The sequence below is a fragment of the Castor canadensis genome, chromosome 2 (assembly GCF_047511655.1).
Source record: "Castor canadensis chromosome 2, mCasCan1.hap1v2, whole genome shotgun sequence".
Taxonomy (NCBI): Eukaryota; Metazoa; Chordata; class Mammalia; order Rodentia; family Castoridae; genus Castor; species Castor canadensis.
This window is the reverse complement of record NC_133387.1, coordinates 54,518,117-54,538,150: the sequence shown is the minus strand read 5'-3', so window position 1 is coordinate 54,538,150 and position 20,034 is coordinate 54,518,117. Positions and strand designations below refer to the sequence as shown.

General features: G+C 35.2%; 1 protein-coding gene across 13 annotated transcripts in view; it reads left to right on the top strand.

Annotated features, from left to right (window-relative positions):
- The window catches only part of Adam22 (ADAM metallopeptidase domain 22), a 217,409-nt gene that overhangs the window by 25,057 nt on the left and 172,318 nt on the right, over positions 1-20,034 (top strand). For all 13 annotated transcript variants that reach the window (XM_074064821.1, XM_074064820.1, XM_074064818.1 and 10 more), the window contains exon 3: positions 6,442-6,518. In XM_074064821.1, coding sequence (XP_073920922.1) covers positions 6,442-6,518 — 77 coding nt within the window. The remainder of the gene's footprint in view (positions 1-6,441; positions 6,519-20,034) is intronic.

Sequence of the window (20,034 nt, the reverse complement as noted above, 5' to 3'; positions counted from 1 at the left end):
GGAGAAAAAACAAAGAAAGAAAGAAAACAGAGAAGTTTGATTAAAGATAAATTGTAAATTAGATATAATTATTTGACAGAGCTTATGAAAACTATGAATTTGATTGAGTTGACCAGATAGAAAAGAGAGAGATATTTAACATAGAATTATAGATACAGGAATATGGATAAAACCACTAATGTTCTTATTATGTCATACTTATTTACATGTTAGGTAGACCTGTTGAGTAGAACCCCTTCTTAACAGGTATCATTATAATACAGTTTTTCACATGGTTAGAACTATATCTTAATTAATTAGCCATAGAAAAACCATTTTGCTGATGTGGCCACAAAAAATTCTAGAATGAGGAATAGTAATCTTAGTAGATCTGAATTTCAATCTCTTTTAAAGTTCTTTTGCTAGAAGTTCACTTAAAGCAATAGATTAATCACAGTGAGGTGATGGTGGTTGTTTCCTCTGGTATAGAAAAGGGATGATACATACAAGCAATACTTGCTATGGATATTTTGTTTTTTATTAAACTCAAGATAGTAGGCTTCCAGGAATTACGTTTACTATTTTTTAAAACTAAGTCAAAGCAATCAAATGGCAAAAAAATATTTAGAAACAAAGTAGCTAAAAATTCTGTTAGATGCTTAAACACTTCTTTTTAGTAATGTTAATTAATTTTACAGTTATTTTGTTATATAATACCATTTGGTTGGTAATATTCCCACTCCATTGGTATTCATTGATTCATTATTCAGTTTGAACTTCACTAAGAACTCAGAATACCCTGTCTTTTTCCTTGTGTCAAAGTTCTGATTTGACTATGCATGTTTTAGTGTCAACTTTTTTTTTGAAAAGAAATGGTTATCAATAGAGCAGTCTTGAAAAGTTTATTTGTATTTTCTTTATGGAATATATAGATTGGCCCAGGTTCATTGATTGTAGGAGATGTGAGGAGAAAAGGACTTCCAAGAAGCTAAATGTATAAGGAGCATGGGGTTATATTAACTTCATTTAAATTTCATTTATTGCTATGAATAATAAACAGGTCTAAATCTGGGGATTGTATCAGGTTCTTCTGGTCCTAAGATGCTATGATTCATTTTTGAAATTAGAAATTAAAATTAACCTTATGTAATTATATTGATTTATTAAGAGTTCTTGCCATCTGGATGGTTATTTTTTATTTTTGCTATTTTCCCCTGAATCTTTTGTTTCACAGCCTTTATATATGTTACCCATAGTTTACCATACCTGTATCACTTTTTTCTTAAAAAGTTGATTTCCATTTATATTTTGAAATATAATTTCAACTTCTAAGATTGTGATTGATTGGCTTAATACGTTATGTATGTCAGATGCAGTAACATTGACTTTTCTGAAAAAAACAGTTCTAAAGATTGTTTTTCATGTTTTGATTTTCCTTTTCATATATGAAAAAAATCATATCTATTTTTATGATAGAGTCATCAAAATGCTTCTATCATAAATTACTCACTAGAACTCAGTAAAACTTGCAAGCACCTCTAAGCCACAGAATGACCATAAGGAGTTGAAGTATGATGGAAAGGCTTGATGGGAGGCAAGACATCTGCTCTACCAGCAACTGTGTGCTCTTGGAAGTGACTTTTGCCCACACTCACCTCAGTCTTCCTGTTTGTAAAATAAAGATGTTGTATTATGTGAGCTCAAGGGATTTTTCTCAATATTTTATGATAATAAAGTGTTTGCTTACTAGTTTTTAAAATCACAAATTGGGCTGGGATGTAGTTCAGTAATAGGGTGTTTGTCTATCATGTGCAAGGCCCTGGGTTTGATCCCAAGTACTGCCAACCCTTTCCCCCCAATCATAAATCATTATCATGCACTAATTTGGAGGAGTTCATTTTATTAAATTTATAATTCTAGGTCTTCTCAAACATTTTCTTTCCCTTTCAATGAAAAAGGCAAGGTTTAAGGTAAGTTTCTGAGAACCATCCTGGCTCACAATAATGGTATTAAATAAACTGAATAGTTAATTCAGCAGAATTCAATGTAATTCTACTTAATTTACTCTTTCTCCAAGATAACCTACAGAAGTATCATGTTTCTTCTCTTTGGCCTGCTTATAAACTAGACATATGGAGAAGATTCCTGAGTGCTAGAAGACCACACAGGATACAAAGAAACTGTGCTCACATTTATTTTAGTAATCACACAAGTTTGATTGGTTGGTGCTATGATTGGATAAAGTGCAAGTATGTCCCACAGGAAGTATGGTCTCCAGTGTGTGTGTGTGTGTGTGTGTGTGTGTGTCTGTCTGTCTGTCTGTGTGTTGAAGTGGTAGAACTTTTAAGAGGTGGGGCCTACTCGGAGGTAAGTAGGTCATGAGCACACTGCCCTCAGACTCATGTCATTCTCTCAACTGACTAACGTAGTTCTCAAGAGAGCAGGTTGTATAAAGTGAGGCCACTCTACATTTGGCCTTTTCTGCATATCACCAGTTCCTTTTTCTTCTTCATCATGTTGTGATGTAGCAAGGGGGACTCTTGTCAGGACATGTGTGTCATGCCATTTGTATTCTGCAGCCACCAGAATTGTAAGCCACATAAACCTCTTTCCTTTATGCATTACCCAGTGTCAAATATTTTGTTATAGCAACAAGATGGACTAATACAGGTGTGAAGTCCTATGTTTGGAGTTTGATCCTTGTGACCTCACAAGTATCAATCCTGCTGCTGTGGGCACCAGTCTGTGGAGGAAAACAATTCTGGACACTGGTGCAACAAACTCTTTATTGGAACTGCTTTTCTAAATGTTCAAGGACAGTGCCAGTGGCCCTGGCTTATTTTCCTATTGCTGCTGTAGCACATTAGTAAGCACTTAATGGCTTGAAACAATAAAAAATTATTATCTTACAGTTCCAGAGATCAGCAGCCTGACATGGGTCTTGTAAGGCTAACAGGAAAGTTTTGGTTATACTCTTCTGCCGTAGGCTCTCAGGGACATTAGTTCCTTGCTTTGTCTGGTTTCAAGAGATGACCTGCATTCCTTGGCTCATCTGTCTACCTCACATCATTTCTCTGATCTCTATGCCATCATTACAACTCCTTCTCCAATGTGATCTTCTTGCCTCCTGCTTATAAGGACCTATGTTATTAGATTGGGCCTACCAATCTAATATGATCTAGGATAATCTCTCCATTTTTAAATCCTTAACTTAATCATATCTGCACAGTCCGTTTTGCTACATAAGGTAACACATTCACAGGTTCTGGGGATTCCGAGTACGTGTATCTTGAGAGCAATTGTTCTGCTGACCACCTAGCCCTTCTAGTCATTAATATTATTCCCTGGATGTCATCTCCTCAGAGAGGTCTTCCAGGACCACCTTAGAGCCCATCTGCCTTGATTACTCTTGACAGCATTACTTTGTTTTATTAAATCTTAGAATAGTGTATTTTCTAAGTTTGTTTTTTATCTAATTGTTAACTTTCTGCTTCCCTTCCTAGCTCTGCTAGAGTAGAAACATGGTGGGCCTTTTCCAATTCATTGCCCCCAAACCTAAATTGTTCCCAGCACTTGGTAGTCTCTTAGAAGTTTGTTGAATGCATCAAATCTGTGTACAGTCCAAAGGAGCCTGTCCTACATTCAAATTATGTTAACATACTCCTGTTCCTATTATTATCACTAATGCAAACTTTCTTTTTACTACACATAAGTCATCAAAATGTTTTCTTTTGAATTCAAGTATATGGTTCACTCCTTAAAGTATGACTGAGGCCTGTAAAATAAAAAACAAATGTGAAGTTACAGTAAAAAGAAAATATAAAAATTAGGCTGAAGTCATTTGTGGTGAGGTAGATGGAACTGAGGGACATTATGCTAAGTTAAATGAGCCTGACACAGAAAGACAAGTATTACACATTTTTCACATGTGTAAGTTAAAATTGTTGATCTTAAAGTAGAGGAGAGCCAAATAGTAATTACTAAAGACTAGGAAGGGGAATAGAAAAGGGACAAAGGGAGGTTGGACAAAACGGGTACTGAAATACAATTAAATAGGAAGAATACATTCTAGTGCTCTGCAGCACAGTAGAGTGACTGCATTTCCTAACAGCCTATTAAGTATTTTATGAAGAACTAGAAGAGAGGAATTCAAAGGCTGTGCACATTAGGAAATACTAATTACTCTAATTTGATCAGTACACATTTATACATGCTTTTGAAATATTACATTATGTTCCATAAATATGTACAGTTATCATATGCTAATTAAAAAGGAAAAATAATTAGAATTAATGTAGTAAATACCTTGCCAAAAAAGAATGGTAATATTACCTTGATCCAAGTTGTAATCATGATGCCTCATGTCTTACATGAGGCCTTTGCCCTGTTCACCACAGATTTATGATTCAGACGAGACTTCAGTAAAAACTATAATAGTCCTACAAGAGCCTAGGAAGAACAGAGGTTCATTTTAATTCAGACATCAATTCTGATAAGCAGGGATTTCTTTAGGCTGTTCCCAAAACATGATCCTTAGCACTTCAGGCAACTCAGAGCTTTTAGGCAGAAGGAACATTATCTGTTGACAGTGCATTCGGAGTAAGCCTGTTGGAAAGATTGCATTTCAGTAAGCAGGTAATTTATAGCTGTTCCATTGTTTATTTATGCATCCAGGTGATTGATGAGACAGCCTTCAAGTGAACCAGTCAGTCAGAAAATACAGTATTGAAACCCTGATATGATCCTGACCCTTAGTGAGGAGAAGAGGCTTGAAGAGGTTGGAAGACTCAGAGAAGCATTGTAGACTGAAAAATTCATGTGTTGAAGCTATTTCCCCAGTGTGATTATATTTGGAGACAGGTCTTTCAAAGAGGTGATTAAGGTTAAATGAGGCCTTGGGGGTGGGAATCCTAATCCAATAGGACTGGTGTCTTTATAAGAAGAGAAAGTGATACTAGGAGTGCATGCACATAGAGAAAATGCCTTGTGAGGACACAGAGGCGGGCAAAGGAGAGAGGCTTCAGGAGAAACCAAATCTGCCAAGACCTTCATCTTGAACATCTATTCCTCTACAACAGTGAGAAAATAAATTTCTGGTTAAGACACCAAGTCTGCTTTTTTGTTATGGCAGCTATAGCAGATTCTAGAAGGGAGAACTTCTACAGGAGAGCTAAGACTTGAAAGACAGGTAGAGTTGTTTCTGGAAAACAGCTTTGGTGTGGGGGTCTGGTTAAGAAAAGTACTCAGCAGAAGAAATGAACAAAAGCCATAGAAAAGTTGGAATGAGCACGGCTTTTGAATTAAAAAGTAGATGAGAGAACTCAGGGTGCTTGGGATGTGGTGAATACCTGGACATTATGCCTAGGATGGGTGGGTGAGGTGAGCTTGGAGGATCTTGAAATCGAGGGAGAGGAGGTTTGTGTTTTATAACTAGAAAATCTGGGATTTGCATTTGGAGCTTGGTAAGAAGTCAAAAAGCCTCGATGCCTCTCAGCCTCAGATGGCCTTTTATCTCTGGAATAATGCTCATTGTTTTTTTTCTCATTGTGGGAAGAATTGTTCATGTTCATCTTAGAAAACTGGGTACTATAGAAACACATAAACAAAAATTCCAGTGCTGGCAGTGTGGTTCAAGTGGTAGGGTGCTTTCCTAGCAAACATAAGGTTCAAATCCCAGTACTGCCAAAAAAAATTCCATCAGTTCATAGTCTTTCTATTTATATGTAGCTACTGTTAGTATTTGGGGAGTGAAATGGAATCAGTTTTGCTTCCTCTCTTGTTTTCAGTTAATGCACGTGATCATATAGTATGCCAATATTAATATCGGTAACACTGTATTTTCTAGACTCATGATCATCTCTGGGAGTTTATAAGGTGGCACAGGAAATAGTGATTATTTTTATGAAAGAAAATTTTGATTGCTGATACATGTGCAGAGGTTCAAATTTGCTCTTAGAAAGATGTGGAAACCTCTATGAAATTAGTTTGATAAATTAGAACTGAAATGTTATGTTTAAAGTATGTATATGAGGTATGATGGAAAGTTTTTTTTTTTAAGGTTTAGATAGTCAATGCATCATAGTCAATGTATTATTTCACTCTTGATTTGAGCATCTTTTCCATTTTGAATGCACAAAGCTTAATTTTAAAGGAGCTTTTCATTTAGTATATAATAAGATTAATGAAGTAAAGTCTTGGAAATGCAATGTTTTGCCACTGAGACAAAGCAGAAAAGAAGGGCACTTGTTCTCCTTGATTGGATGGTAATTTACTTCAGATTGGTGAACATTTGGCTTCTAAGAAAGTGCAAATTTTGCTTTAGTATGCTTTCATTTATTCTCCATGGTGAATTAGCTTTCTCATTTGTGATATTGTAAACCTTTTAGAATAATTGCAAGAAATAGTAATCATTTGATTGCTATGGCTGAATAATAAATACCTTGTATCTTTTTGATATTGCAGCTGACTCACGTTAACCAGGCAAGCTTTCAGGTTGATGTCTTTGGAACATTATTCATTCTCGATGTCCTGCTAAACCAGTAAGTGTTTGTTGAGCTGCCCTCACTTTTATCAGATGCACATGGAATCCAATTTCTTATCCTTCTGTAATGTTTTTTCTTACTATACTTTACTTTGTCTTCCTATACCAGTTAAATACTGCATTTAAAACTATTTTAACTATTGACTTTATGGTATAAAATCTGACATATAACAAGAAATGGATACACATTTGAAATTGCACAGCTATAACAAACTTAAGACCATACAGTGGAGGGCATGAGTTATTCTTGTATTTTGTATAGGATGTATGAGACCTGAGTTTCTTATGAATTGTGGATTATGAAAATAATACTTTGGGTTTTGAAATGTCTTGCTTGAGAGCAACAGAAAAGAGAAAGCTATACTTTTTGACCAGTGGTTCAGAGGACTGTTTGTATGAGATGTGGTACCAAACAGTGTCTGGTATCTATTAGATGCTTTGATTTAGGGATAGATTTCTATGAAACTGAGGGTACTAGGATTATGCTATAATTCCAGTATGATTTTAGAAATGTTTACATAGAATTTTAGCTTTGGAAGAGGCTTTTGATAAATCACTGGATTTAATCTCTTGCTTTTGAATCAGTGCAGGTTTAATAAATCTGTTCATTTTTTAAGAAATTTTTAAAAAATGAACAGATTCTTATTGTGGGTAGATGGGAAAAGGCAAGAGCTATGGCAGGAGTAGGCTTGTGTTTCTGGGCTTGGCAGTGTTGTTCCACAGCTTTGCTGGAAGCATCTGTGCAATTGCTTAGGAAGACATACTGAGGCCAGAAGGTCAGACAGGTAGACCAGATGTGAGAATTGGAGCCTAAATAGTCTATACTGGGGAACCAGCTAGATGGAAGTCTTTCAGTTAATTTAAAAAAGGAGATAAGAAGCATGTCTTATGATTGCACTAGCTGGGTACATATCCACTAGTCATTTTTAGTTGTTTAAATATAAACAAATAAGATAAATTAGCCTGATATGTATCTATAGTCCCAGCTACTCAGTAGACTGAGGCAGGAGAACTGTTTGAGGCTAGGAATTTGAGCAACAGTGAGACAATTTCAAAAAAATTAAAAATTTTGCTCCTTACTTGCAATAGCCACATTTCAGATGTTCAGCAGACATGTAGGATTAGTGACTACCTTACTGGACAAGATTTGGGGAGTCAGGTTCCTTGGTTTCTACTTCAATAACTCTTTTTCTAATCTTCCTTTAAATTGTAAGATAGTCCCCCTTTGTGTCCTGGTTCCCGACATTGGACTTTTTAACTTTTACCCAAAGAGGGACTATTTATTCATGTCATTTCTGCCCAGACTGCCTTACTTCCTTTAGAGAAATCTATATGCAAAAACTTTCTGAAGAAGAAACATGTAAGGCCATATAACACTGAGGTTGAAGCAAGAAAACAATTTCAAGATATTGGCAAGTACTTCTATTAGACATTTTTCATCTTCAGTGCAAATTTGAAATGCCCAGAGACACAAAGAATAAAATAATAACATAAAGGGAGGTTGTGTGGGCTGAGAAATAGACAATGTGCACATTTTTTTTTGCCTGCAATCTATATCAAATGGAAGAGACAGGTAGTTATTTTTTCTATGTTACAAAAACCACCATGATATGATACAAAATTTTCTATATTATTTGTATCTAGAAGGCTTTTATTTCATGGTTTTTAGTTTGTGTATTGTCTTTGTGGTTCTATTGGTTTTGGAACAGGAAGATGAAAATTGAATATACTCTTTAAATTTTTTTTATAAAGCAATTCTAGGGATGTAGAACACGTACATTTTTTTAAACTGGAGGAAAATTAAATAAGTCTATATGTTTCTGGATTTCAGTTTCAGAATGGATCTAACAATACATATTTTTAGACTGGAACAGAAGGAAAAGTATTATTACATAATATTCCCTCAGAATGTTCAATAAACTAGATTATCTATAACTAGATTATACAAGAGTTTATTCACCCTTTGGGTTGTAACTTCTACAGGAGAAGGCTAAAAAATATGGAAAGTAAAAGCAAAAAGCACAGCCAGTTCCTGTTTTATCAAAATTATAAAGAAAGAAAGGGTGGGAAACAATCCTCCTTCATGGGGTCATTAGTTGTGCAGTTTCACTCTTTAGGACAGATATATTAATAAAACCAAACATATGGCCTGGCCTGGCCAAACTTGTCCTGAGGCTGCATTGGACCTTTCCAGAGGTCACCAATGGGTGTTATTGTGAAACATTCTTCAGAAAGAAAAAGGCTTAATAAAGACATTTAACCATATTATCTGAGCAATTCAGGTTAAGTCTTTTCCTGTAAATCTCTCTCCTTTTCTTCAAGAAGTGAATAATTAAACGTCAAAAGCAGTGCAAGAATATTGAAAAAAATCCCCTTCAGTAGTACTCCTTGATCTTTTTATACCTGACAGAACACACACACACACACACACACACACACACACACACACACACACACACACCACAAGATGCAAACACTCCACATGGACTGTGGCTAGTTGTTTTGTGATGTGAAACATACAAAGATAATTAGAAAAAAAAGAAATCACCTTTTATATTCTTTTTTTTTTTGAAGAAATTCTGTTGTACTATTCTCAGTATATTTTATAGATTCTAGTATATTTTATAGATTTTAGTGTATTTTATAGATTCTCACCCTCTTCTCTTATTTCAATAGTAACAATGTAGTTTTTCTCTTACCCTATGATGTTTTTTCAAAGTCTCTCTTCTGCCTCCCCTCATATCATTGTGTGATGGAGGGGTAGGAACTTAACTAGAAATTCAGACCTTACACATGTCAGCAGATGGGACTGACCAGGCAGAATGGGAGATGTCTTGGAGACAACAGGAAGGTGGAAGGGTAGGAGAAGAAGCAGGAAGAAGGTCAGAAAAAGAGCACCCAAATTCTGTTCAAATGGGAAAGTTCAATCTTATCTTTCACTGAGGGGAATCATCTGCCAATTAGTCACCTCTAACTTGCTTTCCACTCTGAGCCTTGAATTTGCAGGAAAAGTAAAACTCATAATGGGAAAAAGACAGGGTATTTTGGAATTGAAAGCTAGCTCTGGAAGAGTCTCGTTTACCCATGCTCTATTTACAGTGTGGTTGGTGAAGATGGTAAAAATAAGTGATGAAGACAGGATTATAATTAAATGATGATGTTATGTGAGAATAATGAATATTAGACCTGTTACTGTTATTAATAAATCTGTAACAAATAACTTGCTATCCCACTAATCATTTTGGTGAATATTTGTTCATATGTACATTTAATATGAAATTATTGTGCAGAAGACAAATCTGTGCTGAGTAGTTTGAGATCCTTACCTTAATTTCATATATATACACGTACGTGTGTGCATGTGTGTATGTGTATACATATACATAGAGACATGTATTCACCATACAGACATATGTACACATTCACATATTTTTTTAAACCCTTAGTGAGTGCCAAGAGCTCTTCTAGAACTCAAGGACTTTGAAGAAACAAGGAAATAAGTACCCTGCTCTTAAATATCTGCATTCTATTCAGAGAGGCAGTGAACATGTTCAATAAGGTAATTTCTGAGTGACAATATTGTTAATAGTGTCAGGTGTAGGGGTGAAGATGCTAGATGAACAGTTAAGGTGACATTTGAATATAAGGGAGCAACATTAAGGGTCAAGATGCTGAGGCAGCAGCATGCTTAGCATGTTCAAGAGACAGAAAGGTAACCTAGGAGGATACAACAGAGTGAGCCAAGAGAGGTACTAAATAAAGTTGCAAAAGAAAAGAGAGCCTAAATGCCTGGGGCCTCATAGGCAATGGAAAGACTTTAGATGATGTCTAAGCAGAAGTTATTGATTTCCACACACTTTGTTGCATTATTTACTCCTTCCCTTACTCAGTTGTGATCATTTATTCATCAGATTCAGTTATTCTTTTTTTTGCAAAGCAATCCTTCTGAAGAGCTAGTCATTGATTATAAAGCATGGTAATATGCTATTTATTTGTGTTTTAACAGATGGTATGGAAAAATCTCTCATAATTCATTTTCTTTCTTTTTTACTCTTTCCAACATGAATGAATCAGAGAATAACTATAACTCTAAAATAACATCAATACAACAAATATTATTTTCATGAGTGTTAAATGGCCTATATTAAAACAAGGTAAATATCTTATAATGTCCTCAATTTGAAGTATTGCCACTGAAATAAATTACAGATTCTTATTCTGGAAGATGCCATATGAAGTTTGCAGACTCAAATACTGATAATATTGGTAATGGTTTTTTAAAATTAAATTGATGAAATACCTAGAAAATAGCTTGAATTGGAACCTGTAGAACAGTTTTATAATATTCACTAGCAACAAGTTTTAAAAACATAGAAAGCTATTGTTTTCATGTAAATTTGGAGGTTTAAAAACATCTACCTTTAATTCTTTCACTTGTCATCTGATCAAAGATTCAAATAATTTCAAATGATCGCAGATAATATATAGGAACAAATTCTCATGTGCTTTTATTTTTATTATTGTGATACATCAAATTATAGCAAAAAGACAACCATCCCCTATTGTATTATATTAAACAAAGTTTGTATTCCATCACTGAGTGTGGTTCTTTTGTTTGTTCTCTTTGTGGCTGGTCATCAAAGAATATCTTCAAATGTAGTAGTCTCATCATTACTGATCAAAATAACCAGCAAATGGTTTGACCTTGAAAAACATGAGGAACACTGAACCCGCTACCCTGCCTTGGATTCTGCATGTCATTTTAGTGGAATTAGTAGACCCTAGATGTTTCTAGTTGCAAAAAATCATTTTCTTGGTTCAACTGGATTTTTTTCCTGATAATTAAAGGAGATGATTGGGCAAAAGTTCAGTTTCACACAAAGAAATCCTTGCCAAAGAAGGTTATGACTTTCAAAAGGCCCGCTTGCTATAGGTCCAGCAATTGGAATACTGTTCTTTAGCTGAGATCTGAGTCTTCTGACATTTTGTCTTTAGCCCATTCTATGAACAGTCTCTCAGCACCTCATTATTAACTTTCTTTTACAAACTTTTCTTAGATATTTTTGCCTTCTCTAAAATGAAAATGGGAATAATTTTTTCACCTCCCTTTTGGAATGTATTGGAATGTCAGTAAACCTATTTTTAATTTGGCATTAAAAGTAGGCATTTTTGTGCTATATTGAGTCTTTCCATCTACCACCATCCTGTATTTTTAAAAATTTAAACATTTTTTATATCTTTCAATAAAATTTGGTATTGTTTTTGTTTTATATAGAATATTTTCCTAGAAGTTGTGCTTGTTTTTGTTGCTACTGTGGATGTGATATTTTTCCATCATATTTTATAATTAGCTTTTAAAATTTTTTTTTTGGCAGTACTGGGGTTTGAACTCAGGGCTTTATGCTTGCTTGACAGGCACTCTACCACTTGAGCTACTCCTTCAGCCCTTTTTATTCTGGTTATTTTGGAAATATCACCTCACTTTTTGCCTAGGCTGACCTGCACGGTGAACCTCCTATTTTAGGCTTCCCATTATCACTGGGATGACAAGCACACACCACCACGCCTAGCTTTTTCTCTGATAAGATGGGGTCTTGCAAACTGTTTGCAAAGGCTTGCCTTAAACCAGGATCTTCCCAATCTCAGCTCCCTAGTCACTTAGAATTATAAGTGTGAGTCATAGGCATCCAGCTATAATTAGTTGTTGGTATTATATAGGAAGTCATTGACTTATACCTTATTGAACTATCTAAATGCTGCTAATGACTTTCTTTCTTTTGGATTTGACAACATAGTTTGATATAATATGAATGGCGAATCATGAGAGTTTTTTTTTTTTTTCAAAATTATACTTTCCATTACTTTTTTCTACCTTAATGTTTTTTCTTAAAATTTCTCAACTTTATGACTAGGGTGATAATAGCAAGTTTGTCTTGGTTCTTTTGTTTATTTGTTTGGTTTTTTTTGAGACTGAGGTTTGAACTCAGGGCTTCATACTACTACTTGAGCCACCCCTCCAGTCCTGTCTTGGTTCTTTTGGAAACAGGAATATCTCTAGTATTTATTATTAAGTAGAATCCTGATTATTGATCTGTGAGAGCTAGTCTATCATGTTAAAATGATATCCTATATCTGTTTATTAAGTTTTCTTTTAAAGGAATTGGTATTTGCTTTTGTTGGATATGTTTGTAGTCAATTATAGTGAGCATATGAATTTTCTTGTTTGACCTGTTATTGGACTTCGTTATATTGTTTCCCACTATTAAAAATTATTCTTGTTCACAGAAAATAAAGTGGACTTTGCCATCATTGTAGCCCATGTGTTGATGGTCTCTCTAGTTGTGACTATAACATGGAATTACAATCCTGTTTTTGTGTGAATTGTCATGGCACAAGACCCTGCAAGCCTTTTTTTATAATTTACCTTCTGGGCATGATGACACATGTGTGTAGTTTCAGCACTTGGGAGGCTGAAGTGGGAAGATTGCTTGAGTTCAGAGTATAAGAGCAGTCTAGGCAATTTAGTAAGACCACATCTCAAAAAAAATTTTTTTAACCTTCATCTTCAAGTGTTTTCCTTAACTCTGGATCCCCTGCAGTGACACCATGACAGCTGTTTTTTTGTGCACAGCCACCCTTCACCAGCGATGACTGCCAACATCTGCTAGAGTGGTTACTCCAAGAACCCATGAACCCAAACACATCCACAAGCCTTGCTGTGAAGGTTGGTGTCAGCACTGGGAGAGCAGATGTAGCCTCTGCTCACAACCAGACCAAGAGAAGGGCAAGTCCTTTCTTTCCTTGGTTCAAGGCATCTTCTGTCCCAGAGTGAAAAGCAATGGGGACATCCACTCTCAGAGTTATGATCTGACTCCTAGGTTTGACAGTACTTTTCCCTAGGTATGGCTTATTCAAATTCAAACAGTATCACATGTGATAGTCCTGTAACCTGGACCATCAACACATTTCCTTGTTACAGGTTTTCTTCCAGAATGAAGTGAGGAATGGATCAGATGGCGCAAGTTTGATAATTAAGTTCTGGCTCCTAGTTTTCTTATCTAATGCTTAGATGATAGTAGTTTTCAGGAATGGGGAAAGCTGACAGGCAACAAACTTGTAGGGGCACAGTTCTGCAATCAACAACTTGAGGCAACTATAATTGCTTTTCTCTACTGGTTCTATTTTTCCCAGGGGCTTGGAAAACTCTGAGGGTTTATTATGGAGACAATCTCCAAAAAAGGGAGGGCTGCTCGACTGCAAGTTCTAGTGTCATTGTAGAATGTTGCAACTGATTGTATCTTAATCACATTTAAGTTAGATTTAATCTGTCTGTGTACTCCTGGTAATCCATTACAACTGCTGAAATAAATTTGCTGTTGTATTATTTAGAATTTTTGTATCAACAATTACAAATGAAATTAGTATGTCTTTTTTTTGCATCAAAGGTTAAAAAGATGTATAAAGATTTTGCTTATAGAAAGTTCCCTGAAACATCTTTTGTATTATAGAAATTATATATATAATATATGATATAATATATATGATATATATGATTTAATATGTATTATATATATCTTTATAGGTATGTTACACACATAAACACACACATATAAAATTAAAACTTTATGTACTACTTATACTGGTAACATGGTAGATACTAGCTTTTATAAATCAATAGTCAACATTCTGCTTAACAATGAATACTAGAGCTTTTTCTTTTACCAAAAGAACCAAATAAAATGCTGTTATCACCATTTATATTTCTCTACTTATACATTAAAAATATATTTTAAATGCAAGGTTTTTTTTTATAATTCTAGATCTGGGTTTTTAAAAATTCTATTCATATGTGCATACAATGTTTGGGTCATTTCTCCCCCCTTCCCCCCACCCCTTCCACCCCTTCCCTTCCCCCCCTCCCTCCATACTCCCCCTCGCTACCAGGCAGAAACTATTTGCCCTTATCTCTGATTTTGTTGAAGAGAGAGTATATGCAGTAATAGGAAGGACCAAGGGCTTTTGCTAGTTGAGATAAGGATAACTATACATAAATGCACATGTATTTTATGTTTAAATGTCATTATGCTTTATCCTGGATACTCTGGAAACTTTTTAAGAGTTAAATCTTTGATAAATAATTTTTTGACGGTTATTGGTGTGTTCAGGTTTTCCATTCGTGTTTAAGCCAACTTTGGGAATTATACACATCATGGAGAATTTCATCTTTTGGTTTGAATTTTTTTTTATTTATTTTGTCTTTTTTGAGACAGAGTTTCACTGCACAGCCTAGATTGGCCATGAACTTGAGATCCTCCTAATTTAGTCCCTGGATGCTGGGATTACAGATATGTACCACCATGCTGGGCAATAATTTCATCTTTGTCAGTATTTATCTGTGTGTGTTTTTAGATAATTTCTAAGTTTTCTTCACACTTGTTATTTCTTGATTTTCTTTTTCTTTTTCTTTTTTTTGACAGTTGGTGAGCAGACACTCTACTGCTTGAGCAAAGTCTCCTACCCTTTTTGGTTATTTCTGGTTATTTTGGAGATAGGGTCTTGCTATTTGCCCAAGCCAGCCTGACCCATGGACCTCCCATTTTATGCTTCTTGCAGTTGCTGTGATGACAGGCACAGCTTTTTTCCATTGATATGGGGTCCCCAAATTTCTTTTTGCCTGGGATGACCTGAAACCATGATCCCTTAGATCTGAGCCTCCCATGTAGCTTGAGATGACAGGCACATGACACTGTGCCTAGCTATTAGTTGAAATGGGTCTCATGAACTTTTTGCTAGGGCTTGCCTTGGTTCTGCAGTCCTGATCTCAGTCTTCTGAGTAGCTGGCATTACAGGTGTGAGCCACTAGCACCTGGCTATTTTTTCTTTTTTTTTTTTTTTTTGGTGGTACTGTGGTTTGAACTCAAGGCCTCATGCTTGCCAAATAGGCACTCTACCACTTGAGCCAGTTTGCCAGCCCAGCACCTGGCTCCCAGTACTTTTTATTTCTGATTTTCTTACTAAATATAATCTACAAACTTTTAGAAACATATTTGTTGCATAAAACTAGATAATTTTAATTAAAAAAATAATTTTATTGAAGTATATTTTACATTTTATTCAGTTCATCCATTTCAAAGTGATTTTACTGAGTGGTACAACTATCACCATAAATAAGTTTTGAAATACTTTTCATTTCTTCAGTAAGATTCTTTATCCCCATTTATACTTAATCTCCATTCCTTCCCCCAACTCCAGGCAATTACTAATTCACATTTTGTCTTTTTAAGTTTGTCTTTATACATTTCTTATAAAAGGACTCAGACAGTATGTGTTCATGTGTCTAACTTCTTTCATGCATGTGTTAGTGGTTCATCCATTTTTATTACTGAATATTATTTCATTGTATAGTTACATCACCTTGTGTCTATCCATTAACCTGATCATTGACATTCAGATTTTTTTTTAAATCTTGGCTATTATAGATAATGTTGCTTTGAACATTCATATGCAAGTAGATATATATTTCATTTCTCTTGGGGAGATACCTAGAAATGAGTCATATGGAAATTTTCTATTTAATTGCTTGAGAAGTGCTAAACTGCCTTCCAAAGCAGACTTTTGATTTTTTTTTAATGGTGCCATTACAGTTGTTTTTATCATATAATGTCAATTACAAATAGTTATCAAGGCTTTAGGTTTTTGGTTTTAGGCCCATTGCAAGTCTGGAAAGAATTCTATACTTCTCACAGCTATGATTTCGTGTTCTGTGAGTAATAATAAAGTCCTGTCTTTGAAATATATATTGAGCTTTTGAAACTTTTTAGAGGGTAAGATTTTGCCATTGATAGAATACCCCAAGGGACTTATACAGACCTTACATTTCTTTTTTTCTTGACATTTTTTATTTGCACATATTAATTCTACAATGTAAGGGGTTTCATTGTCACATTTCCACATATGTATATAATACAATTTGATCATGTTCACTACGTGTTACTCTTTCTCACCTCCTCCCTTTTAAAAATCTTTCTTGTAATTTTTTTTTAAATGGGCTTCTTTATGACCTTTTCATACATGTATATGATATATTTTGATCTTGTTCTCCCCACCTCTCATTTCTCCCTTGGTTCCCCCATAAAGTAGATCCCCCTTTATTTTATGTCCATTTTTTTAGACCGCAAATTTCTTATACCTTAGCTGGACCATGTTTCATTTCTTGTGTGCTATAAGTTATAAACTGGTGGTTTTAAATTGTGAATCCCCAAACTAGGCTTTTGGAAGGTCAGTTATAATTTACTCTCATAGAAAGTCTCTTGAGCTCAACTCAGGGTGGCCTTGGTTGTTACTGGTGCTGTCACCACCTTTGGCTGCAAAGCCCAGAGCAAAGGGAACTGAATTGGAAGGTACTGGAAAGTCCATTAAATGGACCTGGCAAAGAGTCAGAGAATGATCTGGGGAAGAGAAAAATACTAAAGCTAAGATGTGGGAAATTGTTTCTGAAGGAGTATCTGGATAGAATCCTAGAGTCATCAGGACCCCAGAGGCTGCAGCCTTTTATAGGATTCAGAGGGCAGGACTCATGGGTAGAGAGGATACTGTGCAAGACTCAAGCAGTCCTTAGGATAGACCAGAACTGAGCAGAGTGGAGTCAGAACCCTATATATGCTCATATTGCTGGTTTATTTAAGCATTCTGATTTCTCCTTAGTTTTTAAAAAATATAGTCTTCGGACTTGCTATGATTATACGTAACTAATCCCAGTGGAAACCAAAGTGGGAGGATTGAGTTTGAGGGCAGCCTGGGCTATACAGCAAGACCCTGTATTAAAAAAAAAAGTAATTATGAAGAAAATGCCTGTGTAACCCTTCCCACCAGTAGTATAGCGTTCCATAATCCTATATACTCTCTCCACTTCTACTACTGGAAACAACTGCCTGACCTTTATGATAATCAGTTCAATGATTTTCTTTATAGTTTTGTCAACTGTATATGCATCCTAAACTTACGTTTCTCTCTCTCTGTCTCTTGTACAGATTGAGCTCAGGGCCTCAAGCTTACCAGGCAGCACTCTACCATTTGAGCCAACCTCCAGCCCTTTCGCTTTTATTTTCCGCACCCCAACCCCCGTAGGGCTTTGTGTTAACTTTGTCCTTGATGGCCTCTAGCTGCTATTTTTCTGTTTCTGCTTCCCAGGTAGCTGGGATTACAGGCTTGCCCCTAGCTTCTTTCTCTTTCAAAAATTTAAAGGATGGACTTGTGAATTTTTATTTATGTAATATTTATATTCAATCTCAATCATTATTTTTTGTGATGCTTAAATTGAACATTGGCTTAGTGGGAGCCCTTTAGTTTCCTGTGTCTTTTTGACATGACCTCACTAATCCTTAAGTGCTTCTTTGCCTTCTGGGAAGGCAAGAAAGACTTCCTGCTTTCTGGGCATTGAGGTTGGCTTTTTATTTTAAAATTATTTTCTAGATTTTTATGGTGACTCATTTATAAACTTATTGTTGTCTTCCTTTTGCTGTTTCAATTGTATATTATCGCCATCTTAACATACTGCATAAGAACAGTCAGAGAGCAGCTGTTACTATTTCTTAATGTTAATTAAATGTTGAACCAACAAAAGTTATAACACAAGCATTTTCAGCCCTTTTGGGAGGCTCTCTGTACAAATACTATTTAAACTGAGTGAATATAAAATTTCATATATAATTCCTTTTTGAATACCATGGTAGCTAGCCACAAGTGGGGAATAAGGTGATAATTAGGATTTTAAAGAAACAATAGAACTCTAAGGGAGTAAGTGCTTACTATCCCCAGTAAGAAACAGTATTAAAACCTACCAGCGAAATACTTAATTTTTTTCTCTCACAACCTTAAGATATTTTGATCAGAAATCTATAAACCCCATCTCAGATTAGAAAAATGATCTCTGTGTTCGTCACTCTTAACCAGATAGATGTCCAGCGATCTATAGTACAATATAATAAAAACTATGAGTCTAGTGATATTAACTTGAGAAAAATGAACAGTTTATTTGTTAAAGGGATTCTGATAAAGTTTCACAAAAAATTGATTTTTATTTTTATTTTTTTGTGTAACATGTTGCTGGATTACCTAAAGTACCTGGGGAGAGAGTCGTATAATGGACAGGGAGCTGGAGATGGCTGGGAGACAAAGCTATCTTGTTAGGTAGGGGCCAAAGTGAGGTATGGATTGCCATACTAAGGAAGGTAGACTTTACTTGATTGGTAATAATGAACTGTCAACATTTTTAGGTTTGAAAATCAGTTCTGTTTCCATAAGGATAACTTTGACGGTAGTCTGGAAGTTTGGTTATCTATTAAATGCAAACACCTGATAGGTTTTGAACTATTTAATAAGATGCCTACTTTGATCAGTGTTTTTAAGTCACAAAATAGTTTTAGACTTTCACAGGTAGTATTACTTTTTAGATCTACTTTAAGGGAGTGATTTTACTTATTTGTTTTTGAAATTTTTTCCTATAGCACATTTTGATAATGCTTTGGGTTAAAAGTAAGAGAAAAATCTGACTCAAAGAATCTTAAACAAAAAGTGATTGCCTGTTTCACACAAATGTGAATCTAGAGGCTAGGCAGTCCCAAGTATCACTCCATTGTTCTGCTTTGCCTTTTTTGTGTTCAGAAAAGACAAAAGCACCACCTCTTCTGTCTCACTTTGGGAATCAAAAAAACTTTTCACTGAAAACTTATGAAATCTCCTGGCCAGAATTGAACCAATCCTCCTCTTTTAGCAACCTTTGGCAAAGGAAAAGGTCCTGTGTGATTAGTTGCTATTCATTAGTTGTGTTATTAGGCCTCTTTCCCTGAGGCCTATTGGAGAAGAGAGATTTCTGACCAATCAGGGTTCTACACCTATGGAATAGAGGGTGGATATTGGAGACTTAGCCAGTAAGGTCTGACAAAGAGCATTTTGGATAAAGGTGACTTTGAAAGATAATTGGACTGAGGTGCTATTGTAATGTGGCTGCTGCTAAATTCATTTCAGACTTGCTGAAATGAGAACCCTTTAAGTATTAACGATACACCCTTCTGCTCTTTGGGGGGGCTTCCTATATCAAAGATGAGTCACATGACAGTAAAATTTGGGAATTCTTAATTAAGTTTTAATAATTTTAATCATCCTATTAGCCATTACACTGAGATTCTATAATTAGCTTTAAAATTTTCATTTTAGTAACTTGCTGTAATTAGCTATTGCGAGTGAGCTATGTCAGAAACATAGACATGTTTGTGACTTTCCACAATGTCAGAATTTGTAGAATACAATAAATTCACAAGCTACTGGTTCTTTTATTCCAATCGTAATTACTAATATTAACTCTCAGATCACACATTACACTATGCACAATGATATATCTATATCTAGATAGATAGATAGATGATAGATAGATAGATAGATAGATAGATAGATAGATAGATAAACAGAATGACTAAGGAAGGGTTAAAGAGGCTGTAGGATTGAAAGGGGCCTTA